The following is a 21,358-nucleotide window of genomic DNA, read 5'->3' as shown; positions in this document are numbered from 1 at the left end:
GTCTTGTGATTATCAATTTATTTATTTATAATTTTATTTATTATTATTAGGTTTTTGGGACTTATAGGTCTGGTGTGTTCAACTTCATAAACTCCTTGAGATGTAACAACTTGTGTTTGTATATGTGCTTGTGCTATTTGAATATGTGATACTTCTCTACCTGGATTTATTTTAACTCTTTTTAAAACTGTGCCATCTCTGGACACTTACTGTCATTGTCCAAAAAAATGGACATACCTGCAGAAAACAGGAGATGCTGACATGCTAAAGAAGCAGGAAGAACAAAGTTCCATTCTAACAACCGTGACTGAGAGAGAAGAGGAGATATAAGTCTCATGGGACACAAAAACAGATACGCTAATAGTAAGGAATTGGAAATAAAAATGTCCTATCAGCAGCCACCCATGGACTAATCCATGGGTGGCTGCTGATGGGATGAAAGTTGGAAATTGATCTGTGCGAGGGCGTCTGATGTTGAAAAACCCAAAACATCTCATGACTTCAGAAACATCACTGGAGATGCATCCCAGCGAGAGCAACAAAGATGTATCTTACACACATTACATGTGAGAAATTGCCAAAGAAATGACTCTGGATCCCACTGTTACCATTAGCGATCTTCAGACAGTCGTGGATAAAATCCAAGCGGTTATAGAAAAAGAGGACGGATTGCGGCTTTTATTGACAAATGGTGCCTACTGGGTCATATTACTATGACGAAGTACTGTTGCTGCTTGCACTTTGAACTATTAGCTTTGGATTATGTCCACAATTTCTCTTGATTTTGCTATTCCAGCAACTATTTCAAAGCAGAAGAGAAGTCCAAAGCCATCTTTTTTTCTCATTCGGTGATCACATGTCACTGTTTGCAAATGGTACAGTAGACATTTCATTTGAACAATTTGTTCAACAGCTTTTACAGCTAAAAGGAATCATTGCATAGTACCCGAAAAAGCCTGTGAGACAAACAAATCTGTGTTGCTTGTCATTTGGTAGTAAATGCAATAGCATTTGCTGACAGAGGCAGCAAGTAATGGAAACAGAATTTGTCCCATCATCCTGACTTATGCAAATGATATTTGTCATAAATCTGCACTGGGGAGTTATGCACAAAATGTTACTTTAATACTTTTATGTGTTTGCTTCTGTCATACCCATTCAGATCATCTGAATGGAACTGCTCTGAGACCAAATGAACTAAAGTGGGGGAAAAAAACATTTGAAATGAAGTGTCGAAATAAAACTATACCAAGGGAACTGAGGATGTTTGGTGTTTCTGGGTGACACAATTTAACTTTTTAACTTTAACTATCTTGCTTAGTCAAGATTAACTAAAGGTTATCTACTCAGGTAAAAGATGCCAATGCTGACTATTAACAGGAGACAGGACTTGATCCATCAACAATTACAAAGAACAGGCAACAGCAGCAGGAAAAGTGCACTTACATTTGTTGTTTGGACTCATAACCTTGGGCCTGGTTAGCTAGTTCCCCCTCCAGTCAGTTAGTTTTTCCGATCTGTGGGTAAATGTAACTTTAGGCCTGTTGTATTTTTGTGCTATCTGATCCCACAGACGATCACACCAGAGTCCGACTGCAGTTGCTGGATGGAGACCCCCACTCTGACTACATCAATGCCAATTATATTGACGTGAGTGTTTACACAACTACACTCGAACACACACACATGCACACATACACTGTAGTGATGATCCAAACAATGAGTCTTGTGTAGGAAACCCTCTACTGTATTTACAACTTCATCATATGCCAACTGTAGTATTTGCTCCTGTTGGTAGCTGCTTACATCACTTGGTTGAAACTTGAGAGACGTCTAACTTGGAAAGCACACCCTTTGCCTCACAAATAGTTATTATTTTATGTGAGTTTCACTGACATGTCCTCACAGGTTGTAATAGTCTCTTTCTGCATGGATGCCCTGAATATCAAATAGTATGGATGTCAGTCAGTCAGTCAATAGTATGGATGATGTCATATTCTCAGTTTCAAATCAGATGCAGACACCTGCCTCTGCACACAAACAATATTGCTTTAAATTTGTACCAGTGAATCAGGTCCTTAGTTAAGGTTACCACAGCAGATAAAACCATCAGTGTTGTTTTTTTCCCCCCTTTGGACTCCATTCCTTCACCAACGGGCACATAAAAAAAATTAAAAGGGGGAAAACATACCCCCCTCCTTGTTTACCCTTTCCTCCTTTAATTACATCAGTCATTCCATCACCTCCCACTGTGTGTCCCTCTTATTACCTTTCCTTATCCATCCATCCATCGTTCGTTTTTACTCCCTTCCTCTCTCCCCTGCAGGTATTGTGCTTCACTTATTGATTTAATCTCCTGCTCACAGCTTACTGTTGTAATGGTAGTCTTAATAAATCTGGTACAAAATCAGTCTCACAGACTAGATTGTTTCTTAAGAAGAAAAGAAAAGAATTGAAAAAGTAAAACACATCCCCCCGTGAAGATAACGTCATGCTCACAAAGTGATTCTAATGGCAAAGTGAAAATGATAAATGCTTTTATCTCAACAAGGTTATCCATCTTATAGGGAATCGTGATGGGACAAGAGAGAGAAATAATCGCTGGTTGGAGACCGGTGTCTTTTTATCCAACAGAGGGAAAATTTAGTGACTGGGAAAAAATGAAGGATAAAACATGGAAAAAACTGAACGTGAAGACAAGACAGAGAAGGAGAGTGAGAGATGATGAATGAATGAGAAGATGACTAACAACGAGGACAAATGAAGTGAAGAAAAGGCAACACAATTGGGAAAAACTGAATGAAAGAATAGGGCAGGAATGTTTTAGTATATTTTGGTTAAAAATGCAAAATGTAACACTTTATCTAACTTTGGGGAGTGAAAAGGAAAACAGCCGAAATAGCGGGAGATGGGTGAAGACTGATTCCCTGGAAAAAATAGTGAGTAGGAATGAGAATTCTTGAAAAACAATGTGCTAAAAATAGAGGAAATTTAGATGTTGGATAGGAAAAATAAAGAATATAAAGAGAAAAATGGATATGACAAAAGTGTGGCGATACATATTTTTTTATTGCTTCCTTTTTTCTGTCTCGCAGGGGTACCATAGACCCAGACATTACATCGCCACACAAGGTAATTAAACTGACGTGATAAGTGTGTGTGAGAAGCACTAATGTGTGCTTCCACATTTGTGTAGATACGAATGTGTGCATGTGATCCTATTTGTGTGCGTGTGTGTGTATGCGTGTAGGACCCACCTGGTAAATGTCGTCCTCTCGGACTGGAAGGCTATTACCACAACCTCCTAAATCTAAACTGCCGTATAAAACCCCCCTGACAAATTTAAGACCCCATTACCTCAAACCCCCAAACTACTATCTGGGATTGATGGTGTTCAAATACATGTGTGTGTCTGTATGGGTGTGTTTGTGCAAGTCTGTACTACCAGTGCTGACATTTTTATGTGGCATTGGAATGAACATATGCTTATTTACACACCTATGTCTGTATGCTTGTTTATGTGTATCAAAATGTTTACACTGTGTGTGTTTGTGTGTTTGTCTGTCAGGGCCCATGCAAGAGACGGTGAGGGATTTCTGGAGAATGGTGTGGCAGGAGAATTCGGCCTCTATCGTCATGGTTACAAACCTTGTGGAAGTGGGAAGGGTGAGTTTATCATCCAAGCAGCTCCAAAAATGTGTGTATTAGAAGTAAATAAAGTATATGTATATCTCTGTGTGTGTCTATATGTATATATGTATGATCTAGTTATATGTGCTGTTGTTTTACCTGGAGCTCTAGTTTTCCTCCAGTCACACTACTGAATTACTTTGCGATGCCGTCTAGTAAATTCTAATCAGTATCATCTCTGCCTCTTGATGCTCATGGGGAGATAATCAACACCACGTAAGGCATATTTTAAAACACAATGACAATAAAAACGATCTTTTCCAGGTGAAGTGTGTTCGTTACTGGCCTGATGAGACAGAGGTGTACGGAGACATCAAGGTGACCCTCATAGAGACTGAACCACTGGCGGAATATGTCATACGGACGTTCACTGTTCAAAAGGTAAACAAGTAAACTTTATATTTAATGGCAAGAGTATATTTTTAATTCTTTATTCTATAATTCAGGAATCAAGTATGCCATGGTCAATTCCACTGAGAATGTAGTGAAAATGAAAACAATAGTTGTTAAAAAAGTGAGAATTATTCCACATTCAGGACTTCAAATACCAGTTCTACCAGCAGCTTTAATTGGAAATATGAAGATTTAACTTTCCTGCTCTGAAAAAGGCAAAAGCTGTTGATGTCTTTGTCATAGTATTTATCCTGCATTTTAACATTGAGTCATGATGTCACACCAATTTTCTTTGCCCCACAAGGCCTGTGATGGGATTTGAACCCACTCATGCTCTCTAGCAGCGTATTTACACCCTATCGTAGCTTGTATTGCTTCCATATTTTGTAAAGCCCAGACCTAGATTACCATTACAGCCAATATGTGATTGGGGATTTATGGCGAGTGAGCTCTGTTACTTGTTTGCTTCTCACTGTTTAAGAGGAATCTTGAAAGCATAATCTTGGCACTTGTAATCAGGCAGGAGGGATTTGAGAGGAGAATAGATGATCGACGAATGTAGTTTCATTGTTGTGATGTTGTTCTCCAGGGCTCTGCACACTGAATGCAAAAACTGCAGAAATGCACATTACAACAAGACACAGGCTGTGATCCAAAATCCTTTATCTTTCGAGCGACTTTCAGTCTTGTTTTTTTATTCTCAGTCTCTGTTTGCCTGTTCCATTGTTTTTCCTTTTCTCCTCCATTTTACTTTCTACCTCTTTTTGCTTGTTTGAGTATAGAAAGTATTTACAACACTCAAATCTTGCTTATATAAATATTTTACTTGGGAGTCAAGGGACAGAGGTTGATCTTTAGGTCCGTTACCATTTTAATACTATTTATTTTTTAGAATAGGTACCTATCTTCTACAGTTATTACACATTATAATACATGTTCCTGACTACTCTTGTGTGTTTTCCATTCGTTTTTCTTCTTTTTATACCTCAGTGTCATTTTTCCTCTATCCTCTATTTCCTTCCCCCCTCAGTCGTGCAAAATCAGCTTATAAAGACAAGTCTTGAAGTGTTTGCTGTCAGCTCATTTAGCAAGCCATTAATCCATACCACCTCTGAGTGCGTGCGTGTGCGCGTTAAAATTCAAAGGAAAGCTGATCTCTAAACGCCTGTCGTTTGACAGTATGCATAAATACTTACAAACACACATCAGACACTTGCTAATTCAAATTCTCCATCTTTAAAATTCAGTGGGTTTTTTCCACTGTGTGTGAGTGTGAAAAACAAAGAGAAAGCAAGACAGAGGGTATGTGGGTTCTGTGTAGCAACTAAATAGCCTCAGTTGCAGTGAATAATGAGAATAAGAGCTTAATGAAAAGGTTTATTAATGGCACATCCAAAGAGATTAACTGAGCACTGAGGAATAGAGGGTGACTAAGTAAGACTAAAAGAAAATGTGTGCAAATGTGTGCGTGTGAGTGGGAGAGAAAAAGCTAAAGATGCAGGATGACAAAAGGTAGCTCATCTTTGAATGTCAGAATGATAGCAGCTGTGAGAGAAAGAAGCAGCATATGTGAGTATAAAACTTTCTTAAGTAGCATTCATTTCATGTGTTGATGTTTTATGTGAAGTTCAAAATTTTGCTATAAGTGAAGTGGACTGTAAAGTAGTTTTACTGTCTCTGTTCTTAACTGTGCAGCCTTGACGTTAGCAAGAAAGTTTCCAGACGTAGTCACAGCTGCAGCTGGAATGAAAGAGTACTACAGATAGTACTGTATGTACACACGTCGATTTTTTATTTTATTTTATTTATTTTTTATTAGTTTTTTCAAGCCAACAAGGGCTTGTTCGCCAATGTGCTAACACCCAAAATATGATTAATGACACTCATGTCAGGAGACCGCAGTAAACTGAAGGCTACAGTAGAGGCCAAACTCAACAGGACAAAACATTGCTTTGAAGACCAGCATACACATATCAGACAGGACATATGAGTCATTTTTCAACTGAAACTATAGTCCAGTGTAATGAATTGTAGGCAGTTGACATCTGTGTAGCAGCCGTTCAGAGTGAAAACAGCAGTTTGACAAAAAAATCAAGGGTAGCAAGGGCTTGTACTGGTCTGCGAGATTAAACACAGTCCAGACATGTTGGAGTAGTACAACAAAGTGTTCTTCCTCAAATGAATGAGAAGATGCTTCTCAAGTGGCTCTCGACAATCAATATTTTGCCCAGAATGTTTTTTTCCAGCTTCTGCGTAGCTTAGCTGAGAAAAACGGATCGGCACTTCAAATCTGCCAAATAAATTAAATCCATTCTTATTTCTTCCCTATCAGTTATGGTACTTTTTGATCATTTGCCATCCTGTATAACATTAATCAATTTCCAAGTTTTTTTTCATGAAAAATAACCCAGTATTTGTAATTAATTTAATTCGAACTTTTTTCTCACCGGTATTTTGTTGTTACAGTACTGTACAAAAGTCACTCCTTATTTCTTGAATTTTGCTTTCAAGGGATCAGACCTTGTCATTTTTAAAGTGTCTTGAGCAATAGTTCTCTAGACTTTTCTCAGGCCAGTGCTGTGTCTACACATATTGTTCTTACTACAAGCCTGTTACAACAACATTTCTTGAGTTAAAAAATTCAAAGGAAGACACAACTTGACAGGCATTTGGCAGGTATTTTGCACCAACAAGGTGATTTCCAAAGACCTGTTAGCTGAAAATTTGAGGAAACTGTTCAAGCGTAGGACAAACCGGAAGGCCTAAAAACAATCTTCAGTAGATCAAAAGCATCTGAAAGTCATGTCCTTAAGAAATGGGAAAATAGGAGAAATACAGAAGCTTTTAGTTCATTCATTTTCTGTTCGCCAGGGACAAAAGCCATTCAGGGGAGAAAGGGGTATTACACAAGAACGGAAAGTTTCACTTTCAGTTTGCAGTGAATGTCTACGACCGTCTGGAAAACACAGTGGGGGCTCTGTCAGAGTTTGGGAGTGCGTTTTAGCCAGTTGTGTTGGAGATTTTATCAAAACTGAATTATCTGATAAAGTATCCGATTTTAATTTAGAATACAATACTATCACTCTATACAATAGAGTATATGGAAAGCATCTGATTGGCACCAGCTTCATATTTCAGCATGATAACCATCCCAAACACACAGTCAATGCAGTCAATGCTTACCAGGACAGAAGAACAGATAATGAAACATTATCAGTCATAGACTAGCCTTCCCAGACCTCAACATTATTGAATCAGCGCAGAATAATCTTGACAGAGAATGGAACAAACAGCAGCCAACATCCAAAGAAGAGCTTTGGAATGTTCTTTAAGAAGACTGGAAAACTATTCCTGAACACTACGTCAAGAAATTATTAGAAGCATGCCTAAACGAGTTCAGAAAACGGTGGATATACTGAATACTGACTCTCAAACTTGTTAGAATTATATTAAATCTGTTTTTCCTTATATACTAGCAAAATATAAAGAAATGATGGCTGAATCAAGACATTTCCACAGTACTGGTATGTCGCCATGACATTTAACCTCAACTTTTGAGGCTAAACATACAGTCTCTTTTTTATTTTCTATGGAGGGTTTGAAGTGCTGGACTCATATTTAAGTGATTATAAGGAGGACATGACAGCATAAGGGATTGTTGTGGACAACAAATTCCAGTGTCAGGATGAACTCCCCCTTACGGTGATTCTAGGCTGTTCCAGACACCAAAACAAATTCTAACAATAAAAGATATGTAAGGATTGTTGATGTCAAATAAACCTTTCTAAAATGTTGTCACACAGATTTATATATGTGTTTCTTACAGAGCAGAGGATTTGCAAAGTATAAACTTGCTAAGACAAGTAACGTGAGTACCAGTGAAACTGAGACTGGATTTAAAACGCATTTGAAAATGAGGGATAATTTCAATCCATTAAAACATTTATTTTTTATGTATCTATTGCAAGTGAGGGTTAGAGGAATAGGGAGAGCTTTTAAAGTGTTCTGAGTTCCTCATCACCAATTTCCAACATTTCAATACCAGTGTTTTATTTTTGTTTTCTTTTACCCGTCTCTGTGTCTCTAGCTCTGTTGGACTGTTGTCTATTGATTTAGAGAAGTAATTTTAACATCACAGGAGTGCAAATCAATGGAAAGTCCAGTTATCAAATCGCCTTGCGGTCTTCAGTTTTTTTCCTTCTTTCTCACTTCAAGTCTCTGTCACATACGTCTTCCTTAACCTCTGCTCTTTCCCACTCAGTCTCAGGTTCTGAACACCAACCCCACTTCCTATGTTACCCGTGCTTCTTGGGTTATTATCAGATAGTCTGTCACAACAAATAATTCAATACAACCTTGTATATTACAGAGCCAGAATGGAAGACGCAGTTTCATTTCAACTCTATTCTTAGAGAGTAACTGAACTGGGGAGGACGTGACTGAGCCCCGTTTAGTTTAGAATAATATAATAGAATCGATCGGTTTGAATTATTAGAGCAGAAGAGTGCAGTATTATAGAAAAAAAACTGAACTGATGGAAGCTGAAGAAAGGATTTAAAAAATACATTTCTATATCCAGTGAGGAGAGATTCAGTTGAACCACCAGGATATGCAGGTCAGACCTCAAAATAGGAAACTTGAGGCAAGATCCCTCTTAGCCTTCTGATTGCCTCGTGCAGGTGGCATACACTTTCAAAGTTATACACTGTCAGAATACATTATGCCTTCAGAGGAGTCCTGAAGCTTTAGTATAAGGTGTGTGATTCCTTGGAATCATATTCCTAAATTAAAAAACAAAAAACAAAAAAACTTTTCACTCGAATTCATATTGATGAAAGAATTGCCGTGTTGGCTCTGTAACAATGACACAAAGGTTTCATTTCCAATAACCCCTGACTGTAGGATTCCAATGTGTTCTTTGTCATCAGATGATAACATTTCAAAAGAAATGGGCGGAAAAGAGAAAAATGTATAATGCTATTCCGAATTGTTCGGATAGGATTGGCTTCTGTGGATGTGGCCTTACTTTTTGCTTAATACGCAGTTTTCTTTCATAACTCAATATTGGAGACGATATATAGAGTCATAACAGATTTTTTTGACTTCCAGCCCTCAAATGCAGCCTGTCTGGGGATCCAGACTTAAAGTAATTCAGTTTCTTTATCTGATAAGCATGAACCTACTGCACACCACAGTCCTGAGACTGTATGTCCATGTTTCAAGGAAGCAATGTTATGTGAGACTTCACTGCTATCTATTAAGTATCATATGTCATTGTTAGCATCCTAATACTCCAATTGTAAGATGAGGAGATATTCTGTAGCTTATGTGTTTCTGGAAAGCACATCATGAAAATGTCAGGATCCTGTCACACACATGTTTTGTCATTTTGTTATTTTGTAATCTACACTTTTATATAGCAGATTGTTTCTCTTTATATCTAAGAAGTGGATTTTCCAAATTATGTTTTATCTTAATCCTTTTTATAAGCAACGGTATCTTGTTTATACATTTGAAACTTATTTGGTCTGTCATGCAGCAAAACTTTTCTCAGAAACAAATGTTGTTTAATTAAAACACATTCCATATTTAAATGTTTTCTGTTATCGCTGAGCACTTCATACAATAACAAGCAGTCGGATAATTGCTAGATATTCAAAATCTCCTTGTAAATTGGGCAGCTGAACTGAACTGTGGCATTTCTTCCTGCAAGTCTTTCCCAAAAGGGCCATCATGAGATTTGTGAAATCAATTAATCTTTTTGTAGAGCGAGATGGCCTTCAGTTTCCTCAAATCTCCCCTGTAAATTAGGCAAATGAGCCACAATAAGTCTTCCTGCCTCTCATTCCCCGAAGTGGCCCAAAGTGCCATCTTGACATCCACGATGAGATTGATTTATTTTTCATCTGAAGAGGCATCAAGGCCCCCATATTCCTGAAATCCCTGCTGTAAATTAGGGTCCTGAACCATGATATGTCTTCTTGTCAGTCTTCCCCAAAAGAGCAATGAAACAGTTTGTAAGATTCAGCCATTTGTCATCATCAAGAGGCAAAATGGCCAACACTTTTCATGAAGAGACAGACTCTGTTCGTGAAACTGCCATTATGAAATATGCTACTTAGCATAACATCTCCCTCTGTGCATGTTTTTCAGAAGGGCCATCATGAGATCCGTGAACTCCGTCAGTTTCATTTCACCAGCTGGCCCGACCACGGCGTTCCGTGTTACGCCACAGGACTGCTTGGCTTCATACGACAGGTCAAGTTCCTCAACCCTCCAGATGCCGGACCCATAGTGGTACACTGCAGGTAAGTGTACTTACATAGAGGACACAGAGGTTTTGTACTGAAGATAAACTTAATTCCCTGGCGCTGCTGGTCAGTGGCTGCACGGGCAAGACAAGGACAAACAAACAGCCATTCAGATGCATAGCTCACATTTCTTGCTTATCACAGGGGAAGGCTCTGGGTAAACAGTAATGATCAAATGACTACTGGTATTTCTGTTACAAAATCATCTTTATAAACCTTGGATTGTTTTACAGCATTGGCCTAATTGTGATTTGGCAGATCTGAAAATATCCATGTTTTATTTTTGTGGTCTTATGAGTCATTTTAAAAGGCTTCTGACTAAACAATCAGTTTGGATAGTTCGTCAGAAGCCCCAAAATATAAGACTTTATCTCAACCTAAATCTAAGAAGCAGTTCTTTCCACAGGCTTTTCTCCCAGTACTTTTTAAAAAAAACTTTTTTATGGGTTCCCCTTTTCCTTGTCAATTAAGACAATAGGGCAAGGTATGATTACTGTTGTAATCTCTCAAACAGGTCACCCTTTCTTTTCCGTAGCTTAGATCAATAGTGCTAACTTTTAGAAAGTGAATAAAAAGTTTTAGGTTAAAAAAGAATTTCATCTCCTATCTTCTTTCACCCATACACCGCCATGAAGAGTAGGAGGGGGAAAAAGTGATAGTATTAGGATCCCCATGGTGATACTATATTTAACCTCAATGTTCTGTTCTTTATGGGATGTAACAGTTCACTTCTGGAGCCAGGTGCTCAGCTGGCACAGGCATTAAAAGGTCAGCATTCTGACAAGCTATGAAAAAAAGGTTTTGAGTAGATTCCTCATCTTGTCTCAAGCATTGAAATTTAATTATTCATTTCATGGCCCACCTTGATACAACACATAGCTTTAGAGTTTTATTCCCACAAAGGGAATAAAATGACTAACCTTGCCATGGTTAGTGCTTAATGGAATCAAAGGACCATCATACTATATAGCACTTTTTCTAATCTCGCAGACCTCACAGAGTGCTTTAGACTACAAGTCACATTTAATCATGCATCCATACAGTGATTTATTCTTTGCACTTTAGCTATCACACATAGCTGCCCAATTTAGAATGACCAGTTAACCTAAACATGCATGTCTTTGGACTGTGGGAACAAGCTGGAGTACCAGGAGGAAACTCAGAAGATGCAGACTCCACACAGAAAGTCCTATACAGTCACCATTGTGATTCAGAGATGAATGGGTACAATTTAACCAGAAATTGTATGTGGAGTACAATATAGATTTTTTTTTTTTTTGCTGGAATGAAAGATGCTTTTGTTCAGTTAACTAAAACTAACCATTTGGATAAGTCTTTGGAGCTTCCCACTAACAAACAGCAAACCTGGTTGCTTGGCAGTCCCTTGCCAAATTAGCCATTAGACAGTAAAATGATGCATGAATATTGCTTTATCTGTATATACTCAAGTTGCCATCTTTTTAGCAAATACTATAAATCAGCGTGTCTAAGGTTTGGGAAAGATGTGTGTTACAACTAAAAAAACACTTGGGATTATTAATAATGGAAAAGTCAAAAGAGAGACACACTCAAAGAACAAAATTGGACACACAAACAGAGAATGAAAAAAAAAAACTGGATGGACAAATGAGGCGAGCAGACACATAAAAGACAGCCAGTAAAAGTATGTGGACAGACAGGCAGGAAGTTATGGCAGTCACTTCCAATTTCCGGGGGCACTCTGATGCTATTGGCCTGTGTCATGAGGCTTTCAAACACGCACAAGCACACACACATAGAGGCCCAGCAGTATTTTGGTCTCAACATTAATCACAGAGGTTGACAGGTAATCTGCCGAGGCGCCCCCTCCTCTTCTCTCTTCAACTTTCTATCTTTCCGTCCCTCACATCTTATCTCTCTCTCTCTCTCTCTCTCTCTCTCTCTCTCTCTCTCTCTCTTTCTTTCTTTTCTGTTTCTTCTCTTGCACGCTCTCTCGCTCTCTCTCTTTTAGCTGTCTCTGAAAACTGTCAGCGGAATTGTAAATTGAAAGATGGGTTTTTCCCCTCCCTCTACACCTCATTCTCTCAGTTTCCGCTACATCCCTCCATCCGTGCCTCCTTTCCTCCCTTGATATCTCCCCCGTGACGGCCACTTCTATCACTCCCAGTCGCTAAACTCGTCCAACCATTCCCTTTCCATCCCTCTTCCCCTCGCTCTTTCAGTCCATCCATCTGTTGGTTTGCTTGTCTGTCCATATCTTCCCTCCAGGCATTGGTGTTCAGAATGTGTCGCCTCAACACCTGACATGGGCTACTAAAGTCTCCACATACTTATGCTTGTCAGTTAGAAAGTAAAAGAGAGCAATAGAGAAAGACTCTGCCTTCATACTAAACTCCATTAACATTGCTGAGATTGCAAAGTTAATAGGTTTTTCTGAGTTACAAAACTCAGAGGTTTCACAGTGTATTTCTAAAACATAGTAATAAGATATAGGATACCTAATTTTAATTTTATCAGCCATTTAAGTGAGCATTTACTGATCTGATAAGAACACAATAGCCCAGAGTATTCATTCATTGGAAACAACTTAGAGTATTTTTTTATTTATTTTACTATTTATTTTACTTTTCTTCTGAAAAGAGTTTAAAACATCAATTTATTACAATTACTGGCAATTATATACAATTAATATAGGCATAGGCTCCAGCCTATTCCACTATTGGATTAGTGGAAGAAAATGGATCTTTCTCATACTAATATCATCCTGTACTACTACATATAAATATGCTTTTTTTTTACCCCCCCCCCAGTTTGTCAGTGTTCTTAGGGACACATTTACAGAGAAAAGAAAATTAGCATAATGCTGCAATAACTTCACAAACGTACAGCACAGAAACACTTTATAACTTTAACACCTTACGTTTTAGCATACATTTCGCTGCCAAAACAAAAGAGATATTCAGACCAGGGAGAGAAGCAGGAAGACAAAATGATATTCTCTGATACAAGGGCAAAATCTTCAGTCAGATTCTGACCTCACTCAGGGAGTGCTCAGTAAAACTGGGAAGCCGTTCTCTGGATGACTCCAGACAGCTCAGACAGAGTGCGGGATTCATCTTTTCCACTGCATAAATCTGTGTGTAACAGCCCATCACCAATTTTTGTGCCGTGAAAGGGAAGCTCCTACAAATACCTATGCAATATGGCTGCCCAGAGATCTGACTGCATCGTTTAAAAAAAACAAAAGAAAAAGAAAAACACTACAAATTATTAGAAATAAGTCTGTATGTTAGTTGCATTACCTAAAATGTCAGTGTTGAAGGGTTAAAAGTGATTGGTCTTACTGAAGGATATGAACAGGTCTCTGTTGTAAATGAGACATTGTGTCTCAGTGGGACTATCTGTATAAATAAAGGTTAAGAATAAAACAATTAAGTTGTTCATTATTACAATTTTGTTAGATTGAGAGTATCATGTTTGTTTATGATTGTCTCCAGTGCCGGTGCAGGGAGAACAGGCTGTTTCATTGCAGTGGACATCATGTTAGACATGGCGGAGAATGAAGGCGTGGTGGACATTTTCAACTGCATCCGAGAACTAAGGTCACAACGAGTCAACATGGTTCAGACAGAGGTAAGTGTAATTATGGAAAATAGATATAAATCATAGGCAAAATATCAATGACCATGACAATTTGCATATTAATGATCAAGCAACTGACCTCACAGCCCATTGTTCATTCAGTGCGCTGGTTTCAGTTATTGTGCAAATGTACTGTTTATAAGATTGGGGAAACCTGCAGTCAGCTGAGACTGAAGAAGTCACTTGGATGAGTGACGAAATATTGAAGATGCTACGTCCACATGAACAGAATCAACCTTTTGGGGCATAGGCAAAATAATATCTAAACACAGATGATGTTGAGTCTAGTTGGTCAAAACAAGTGGGTGTTCAGGTACGGCAGGCTGCTGGCTTAGACAATCATGAAAAGTTATGCATTATGGATTTTTAATTTTTCAAATAAAGTGTGGAGATTTTTGGTTCATGTTAAAATAAATCACCAGCACCTATTGTAATTATTACTGACTTGAGTTCTACAGAGGCTTTCCATCAAATTTTGATGAGCACATACTGGATACATTAACAAAGCATCTAGATACATTGCACTGAAGAAAAAACAACATTAACGTTTATTCCCTTTCAGTACCATACGTCATTTTGACTGCAGTTGTAAGTTTGAGATGTAGCATCGCAAAAAGTAAGACAGTATGGAGTATCCCAGGACTTCTAGCAGTCATCTATGATTTAATGCAGTTAGATTATTATATATTGAACATTAAACATTAAACATTCCCTGAATATCAGATGAAAACTAGTACAAAAACTCACACAGATATGGTATGCACCCAAACAAACACAAATTCAGACATAGACAATTTTAGGAGAGTTTTGTGTCAATATGTGTATGCAATAGCTGGTAAGGAATATCAGAGATGAGATGTGACACCCCAGTCAAATGGATTGTATTAATTTATTATTTCTATAACAGATGACACGGGAGAGATTTGGTATATTGTCTGGTACTAGGGTAGTCACAACTATACAACAAGTTAAGATTTGAAGTGGCCAAGCATAAATCAGCACTGTTCAGTATTCCCAAAATACGGATGATGTTTCCTAAAACGTTCTGTCTTTGCTAGCTGGGTACTTGGGTTACTATCCTTTACATGGTGTTGTAATTTGTTCTAATTTAGTACTATCAAACGTTTTAAAGAGTCTGCATTTTCAAATGTTGGGTATTCCATTTTGGAACAGCAGCGTTCATTTCTTTTCTAAAGCTACCTTAAGCCGACCTAATCCGTTCCGCCTCTGCATTCCATTTGTGTTACTGATGAAAACCTTGCATATCCAAAAAGTCAACTTTTCCAGGAATAAAGAAAAACAGCCTCATTTTCAGACTGACAGCTCAAGCTCAGAGTATGAAATTGACTTTTGAATGGGTTTTAGAAGTGCCAGGTTCAGAAAAGTTACCTAGGGCATCACGTTGAGTGTTTTCAAATGACAGCAGTGGTATAAAAGCTAGTTTTGTGTATGTGTGTCTGTCTGTGCACATTCACGTGTGTTTTTATGCCTCTTGATACCAAGTTAAATGCATCCTGCCCTGTCTTTTGAATATGTGTGGGAGCAATTTGTGTCAGTGTTGAAGCTGCTTGATGCTATTATAATCCTGCTCCACACAACACAAAGCAATTAATCTTTTAAAAGGCACAGGGGAAAGAAGAGTGTGCGTAAATGTTTCAGTGAGTATGTGACGTGCATGTGTGTATACATGTGTTTTTGCGCGCAAATGTGTCTGTGCATGTCACTGGCATAGGTAATGGCCAGGAGAGGTCATTTCAGTGATGCTTTTAAAGCCTCTTCTCTGCTCCAAGGGCAACAATTAACATTCAACAGAGAGAGACCGAGAGATAAAGCGAGAAGCAAATTGAAAAAGCGAGAGGCAGCAGACAAACACAAGTGTGAGAGGAAACGAGCAACAGAGAAATAAAAACGGAGCCAACCCCAGATAAAAATGCACCGATAGGGGGACAGAAAGAGAGATAGAGGTAAATTAGCATGCACGGTGGCTGCTGTAGCTCATGGTAGCTGATGCATTTAGCGCAAGCTAGTGATTTGGAAGACAAAGAACATACTTGAGCCAGACCACAGAGGCACCACTAGCAAAGCACTGTGCCCTTTTAAATCACTTTCAGGCTCCCACAAAAGCACAAGCATGCAAATAATATTCATACACAAAGCAAACAAAAGTTGTGTTCACATTGGAATGTTTGAGTTTGTTGTCAGCTTGAAAAGACTTAATGCAGCTTTGCCCGACTGCATCATCTATTCCAGAGCTGTCATTGCTTACAGCTACTGTGAGGCACTGTGGTCCAGTCCAAGGGCTACAGGCAGGTTCAGTGCTGTTTGCTTGCATAAGCCAGTTTTGTATTTCAGTGAAAGAAATTTTGACTCCAGAACTCATTTTGCTTTGGTGCAGGAGCAGTATGTGTTTGTTCACGATGCCATCTTGGAAGCATGTCTGTGTGGAAACACAGCCATACCAGTGTGTGAGTTCAGAGCCATTTACTACAACATCAGCAGGTTGGACCCACAGACCAACTCCAGCCAGATCAAAGATGAGTTCCAGGTGAGCACGCACATTCACACCCGTTTGTCTTTTGTCATTTTTGGGAACACTCGCCACACGTGCATTTGAACAACACCCTAGCTGATAATGTGAATGTGTGGGTTCAAGTTAGATTGAAGGTTCAAATCATTGCTTTTCTGCCCATCAGACTCTAAACATAGTGACCCCTAGAGTTCGTCCAGAGGACTGCAGTGTGGGTTTGCTACCCAGAAACCACGACAAGAACCGCAGTATGGATGTTCTACCAGCAGACCGATGCCTTCCTTTTCTGATTTCTGTGGATGGAGAGAGCTCCAATTACATTAATGCTGCATTAATGGATGTAAGTTTTTGTTTAAATGTCTGATTATGTATGTGTAAGCTTATCATACTTTGTATTGTGCTTTTTGATTGTTATTCGTTTCACCATTCTAGAGCCACAAACAGCCAGCGGCCTTCATAGTTACTCAGCATCCTTTGCCCAACACCATGGGTGACTTCTGGAGGTTGGTGTTTGACTACAACTGCTCCTCCATTGTAATGCTCAATGAAATGGATGCAGCACAGGTACAGGTACACACACAAAAAAATCTACAAACATGTTCTGTACTTATTTTTGTCTAACTAACAAAAATACACTAGACATCAGCACCTGAAACTGACTGTACTATCAGATAGCCTGATGAATGTATCAGAGTTGATTTTTTTATTTACTCTATCACTTGTCTCTCCCATTTATTTCTATTTATTGCCATTTGTAACTGATTTGTAACATGGGCTACAGCAAGGATTCTTAGCTCATGGATCTGGCCAAGAAGTAAAACCTGTCCCACTTACTGGAAAGAAATGTCATGTGAATGTACTTGTTCTAACTGGTGGACTTCATTTTCTCCAACCCATTCTTATTTTCTGCATTTTGTCTTTTTCTTCCAACCTTTGTGTTTGTTTTCTAAAGTTATGTATGCAGTACTGGCCAGAAAAAAATTCATGTTGCTACGGCCCTATTCAAGTGGAGTTCATATCTGCAGACATCGACGAGGATATCATCAACCGAATCTTCAGGATCTGCAACATGGCTAGGGTACTAAACGTTTACATATTTAATACAGTACTTCTTTTATTTTATAGTTAAGTTATAAAAATTTTTATGAGATTAGATGTTTTGCATGTAGAACATCTAAACAGCTTCAGTTTGTCTTTAGTCGGTGTCCTGGAACACACTTTGATAATTTCTCTTTTTTTGTCTTCTCTTCTCCTCCTTGACAGTTTTCAAATTACGAGTTCATGGCTAGATTTTGTGGCGCATTGCTTAATTCAAAGTCATGGAGCGCCTTTGTGTTTTAAGGCCTCTTCTTAATAAAATATGTGTTGTGGATTTCAAGGGACTCTATTATTTGACAAATGAAGCACTACTTTCCTGACACTTACTAGGAATACAAAATGTGTTTAAAGTTCAAGTAAAAGCAATAGATAGTGAAACAGTATACCGTGGAACACACCATAACAATACAGCAAAGACATTTTTTCATTGCATGCGACCTTTACTACGCAGTAGGCAGTTGGCAAAAGGATATGCAGCAAGGCTACCTGAGTCCTGGTTTGGTGACTACATAGAAAAAATGATAGTGATGTTGAATGTGGTAGAATAATGACAGTTGTTTTCTTTTTAACTCTACCTTTTTATCCTCCTCTTCCTTTTCTTGTCTTCTCCAACCTCTATGCACCTCTGTTCCCCTTTCACTTCTATTTCTCCTTTTCTTTTCCTTCCTATCTTCCTGCCTCTTCTTGTTACCCTCTTTTCATCTCATTTTCTAACTCATCCATGACCGCTCAACTCTAGTGGTGCCTTATCATCTGCATGTTCCTATGTATAGCACTTGGAGAACTCCCCGCTACCCTGCTATCTATATTCTCTCTCTCTTTCTCTCAAACACATCAGCGGTCTAGTGTGAAATGGCTCATATCATTGCCATAACAGCACATCCCACACTGCGAGTGCAGCTCCAGCCTAGCCGAGTCTCTATCGCCAATCACTTAGCCATCAAATGAGCAGAGAACAGTGAAAAAGTGGAAGAGAGAAAATGTTCGCAAGAAATACATGACAATACAAAGAAATAGGGGGAACAGACAAGTAGAATGAAGACACATAAATGCAGGGTACAGAAAATATTTTAGATTAGTGTTAATTGGTATAAGAGACTGGGTAATTTAGAGAAAGATGGACGTAGAGTAAAGGAGAGATGGAAGGGGAGAAAGTACATGGCAGGTGTACTGAAAAGACAAGGAAGGAAAAGTGGTATAAAAAATGATACTGTTGAATTTGTTTGGTTTGTGTGTAAATGTCAATGTGCATATGCATTTGTGACAAACATCAGTAAATCAGTCTGACAGTGATGGTGGATTTTGGTATTTTACTTGGTGCATGCCACTTGCCTTGGGCTAGACGACTGAAAATGTGCCATGTCTGCCATGAAATTGAATTAAACATAACAAGCTAAGGTCTTTGTTGAATCCAAGCCTATTTCTTTTGAAAAGACATTTGTTCAAAACCAGGAACTAATTGGCAACAAAAGCCTGATTACATACAAAATGTGTTTTATGTATCAGTTTAACAAAATACTTACTTGGGTGGCATGAATGGCAGTGTCTCACTGGAATAAGGTCCTGGGTTTGGATCCAACGACTCGTTTTGTGTCCATCTCTCTGTATTGGTATTATGACTAGCAACCTGTGCAGGGTATGCTGCTTTTTGCCCTTTGCCCAGTGGGATAGGCTCTAGCCTCCTCATAGTCTGTAACCAAAAAAGTGGCTAAGAAAATGAATGGATGGATAATATTACCAAATAAGACCACAACTGAAAAACCAACTCTGTATTTGTTATAGTTGACCAGCTTTTCATCCAACTTTCCATATCATTTAAGCACAAACAGACCTGTTAGATGCAGATATATTTTCTAAAGTGAGCCAATGGGTTTCATTGGCCAACTTTGGTCTTAATTCTGAAAAACGGTAGCTTTAGCAATATCGCTGTGCATGAAATTGAAATGGTTCCATGGAATTACAGCATGATGTTGATTGTTGTGATAACAGCTATGTCAGCAGTGATCAAAACCCTAATCTTCACGTTTCTCTTCTTAGCCACAAGATGGTTACCGCCTGGTGCAGCACTTCCAGTTTATTGGCTGGCCAGCCTACAGGGACACACCTCTCTCCAAGCGCTCCATCCTGCAGTTGGTCAGGAGATTGGCTAAGTGGCAGGAACAATATGACGGAGGAGACGGGAGGACTGTGGTACACTGCCTGTAAGTATAGTCACACAGACACATGCAGACACAAATAATAGAAAACGTGATGAAATAGTAGACTGGAACAGTCACTGCTCAGTGAGATAACAGATCAACATAAATGGCAAGACAAATCTTCCCTTAGAGTGTATGTTTGTGACAGACAGAGAGGGAAGATGATTATAAAGTAAGCTGTGCACTTCTATAAAAGAACACATACACACTTTTAAGACAGATATTCACACACAAAAACACACTTTTTGTAGTTTTTGTACATGTTGAGTACCATTTCATGCTTTATGTTGTTCCACTTATCTGTCAAATATACACATGCCTCAGACTCAGCATTAACCTTGTGCTTGAAAGCCATATATATTCACTATTGATGTCAAAACGCCTGAAATGTCGGTTCATAAATGCTGTGAGACTTGTTATGAATTATCTTCGTTAAATATAAATGAGGCTCATGGCTTAAAAAGCCTGGAATGTGTCAAGTTTTAAAGAGGTCATCATTCATCTCTATTGTTATGTTTGGCTGTGCTGATGCATTATGGATCACCCACACGTCTGCTTGTGCATGCTACATTCAGATGTCCAGGTTTATTCAGTGTTTGGTACGGTGCTACTACTACTTCTGTTTGTACCAAATATATTTTAAACAACACTACACAATGTTTATTATACTACATAGATGAATGTGTGTTGGTATAGAAGTATAAAAACATAGCTCAGCTCGATACGAATTCACCCTATTTGAGCAGAGCAAATGAAGCTGATAATGAGGGAAGGAAACAGAAGCTGTAAAATCTATAGAAGAGAGAACTGCTAACAGTAACGTGTGTACACAGACACTGCCTATCTGTGGTGCTCATCCAATCAGCTCTCTGTGTAACAGCTCATTGGACCAATGAGGTATTGATGTGGGGTTTTTTGTTTTTGTTTTTTTAACAGTTTTTTGCTTATTAGCCTTTTCTTTCTTCACGTAACATAAAAAGAGGCAGACGTAAAAAAGAATAATTTTCATATCCTAGTTCTGAACTAAATTTACAGATTGTAAGTTATTTTTGAACATTTAAAAATAAATGTCCGTTGTAAAATAATCTGTCATTGTCAAATATTTTGTAAAGCTCTCAGTACATGGCTATGACTGTCATCCTTTTTCTGCCTGAAAGCCTAAATGGTTTAAGGCTGAAGCTTGTAACAGTCTACACTGCTACAGAACAATGTGCAATTCAGCTATTAGCCCTTATATGGAGAATAAAAGTTTAATAACTGGTGTCATATATGTTAGTAATCACATGCTTTGACCTTCATTTCAAATAACCCTGTCACCTATAGATATAGATATGATATTAATTTGAGTAAACTCTGTCAATCACTATAAATTAAATGCTCAAACTGGTATTTTAAAACACATTCTATTTAAATCTGCAACACGTTTAATTTCTGTGAAATTAAAACACTAGCAGATAAATTAAGATAGGAAGACCATTTGGGGACTAAATTCTTTAGTTATGCTCAAATCCAGTAAATGT

General features: G+C 38.4%; 1 protein-coding gene across 12 annotated transcripts in view; it reads left to right on the top strand.

Annotated features, from left to right (window-relative positions):
• The window catches only part of ptprt (protein tyrosine phosphatase receptor type T), a 333,988-nt gene that overhangs the window by 304,905 nt on the left and 7,725 nt on the right, over nt 1–21,358 (top strand). For 8 of the 12 annotated variants that reach the window (XM_085274699.1, XM_085274698.1, XM_085274697.1 and 5 more), the window contains 11 exons: nt 1,565–1,650; nt 3,096–3,132; nt 3,569–3,666; nt 3,955–4,071; nt 10,237–10,391; nt 13,871–14,006; nt 16,411–16,560; nt 16,709–16,882; nt 16,975–17,106; nt 17,495–17,620; nt 19,678–19,841. In XM_085274699.1, the coding sequence (XP_085130825.1) occupies nt 1,565–1,650; nt 3,096–3,132; nt 3,569–3,666; nt 3,955–4,071; nt 10,237–10,391; nt 13,871–14,006; nt 16,411–16,560; nt 16,709–16,882; nt 16,975–17,106; nt 17,495–17,620; nt 19,678–19,841 (1,375 nt within the window). The remainder of the gene's footprint in view (nt 1–1,564; nt 1,651–3,095; nt 3,133–3,568; nt 3,667–3,954; nt 4,072–10,236; nt 10,392–13,870; nt 14,007–16,410; nt 16,561–16,708; nt 16,883–16,974; nt 17,107–17,494; nt 17,621–19,677; nt 19,842–21,358) is intronic. The other 4 variants (XM_085274701.1, XM_085274700.1, XM_085274694.1 and 1 more) reach the window with 2 other exon arrangements.

The sequence above is a fragment of the Mchenga conophoros genome, linkage group LG5, assembly GCF_057382185.1.
Source record: "Mchenga conophoros isolate Kocher_MC1m ecotype Shallow Benthic linkage group LG5, M_conophoros_male_GT1.1, whole genome shotgun sequence".
NCBI lineage: Eukaryota > Metazoa > Chordata > Actinopteri > Cichliformes > Cichlidae > Mchenga > Mchenga conophoros.
Note: the sequence above shows the minus strand (reverse complement) of the source record. Positions and strands in the feature narration are given on the sequence as shown.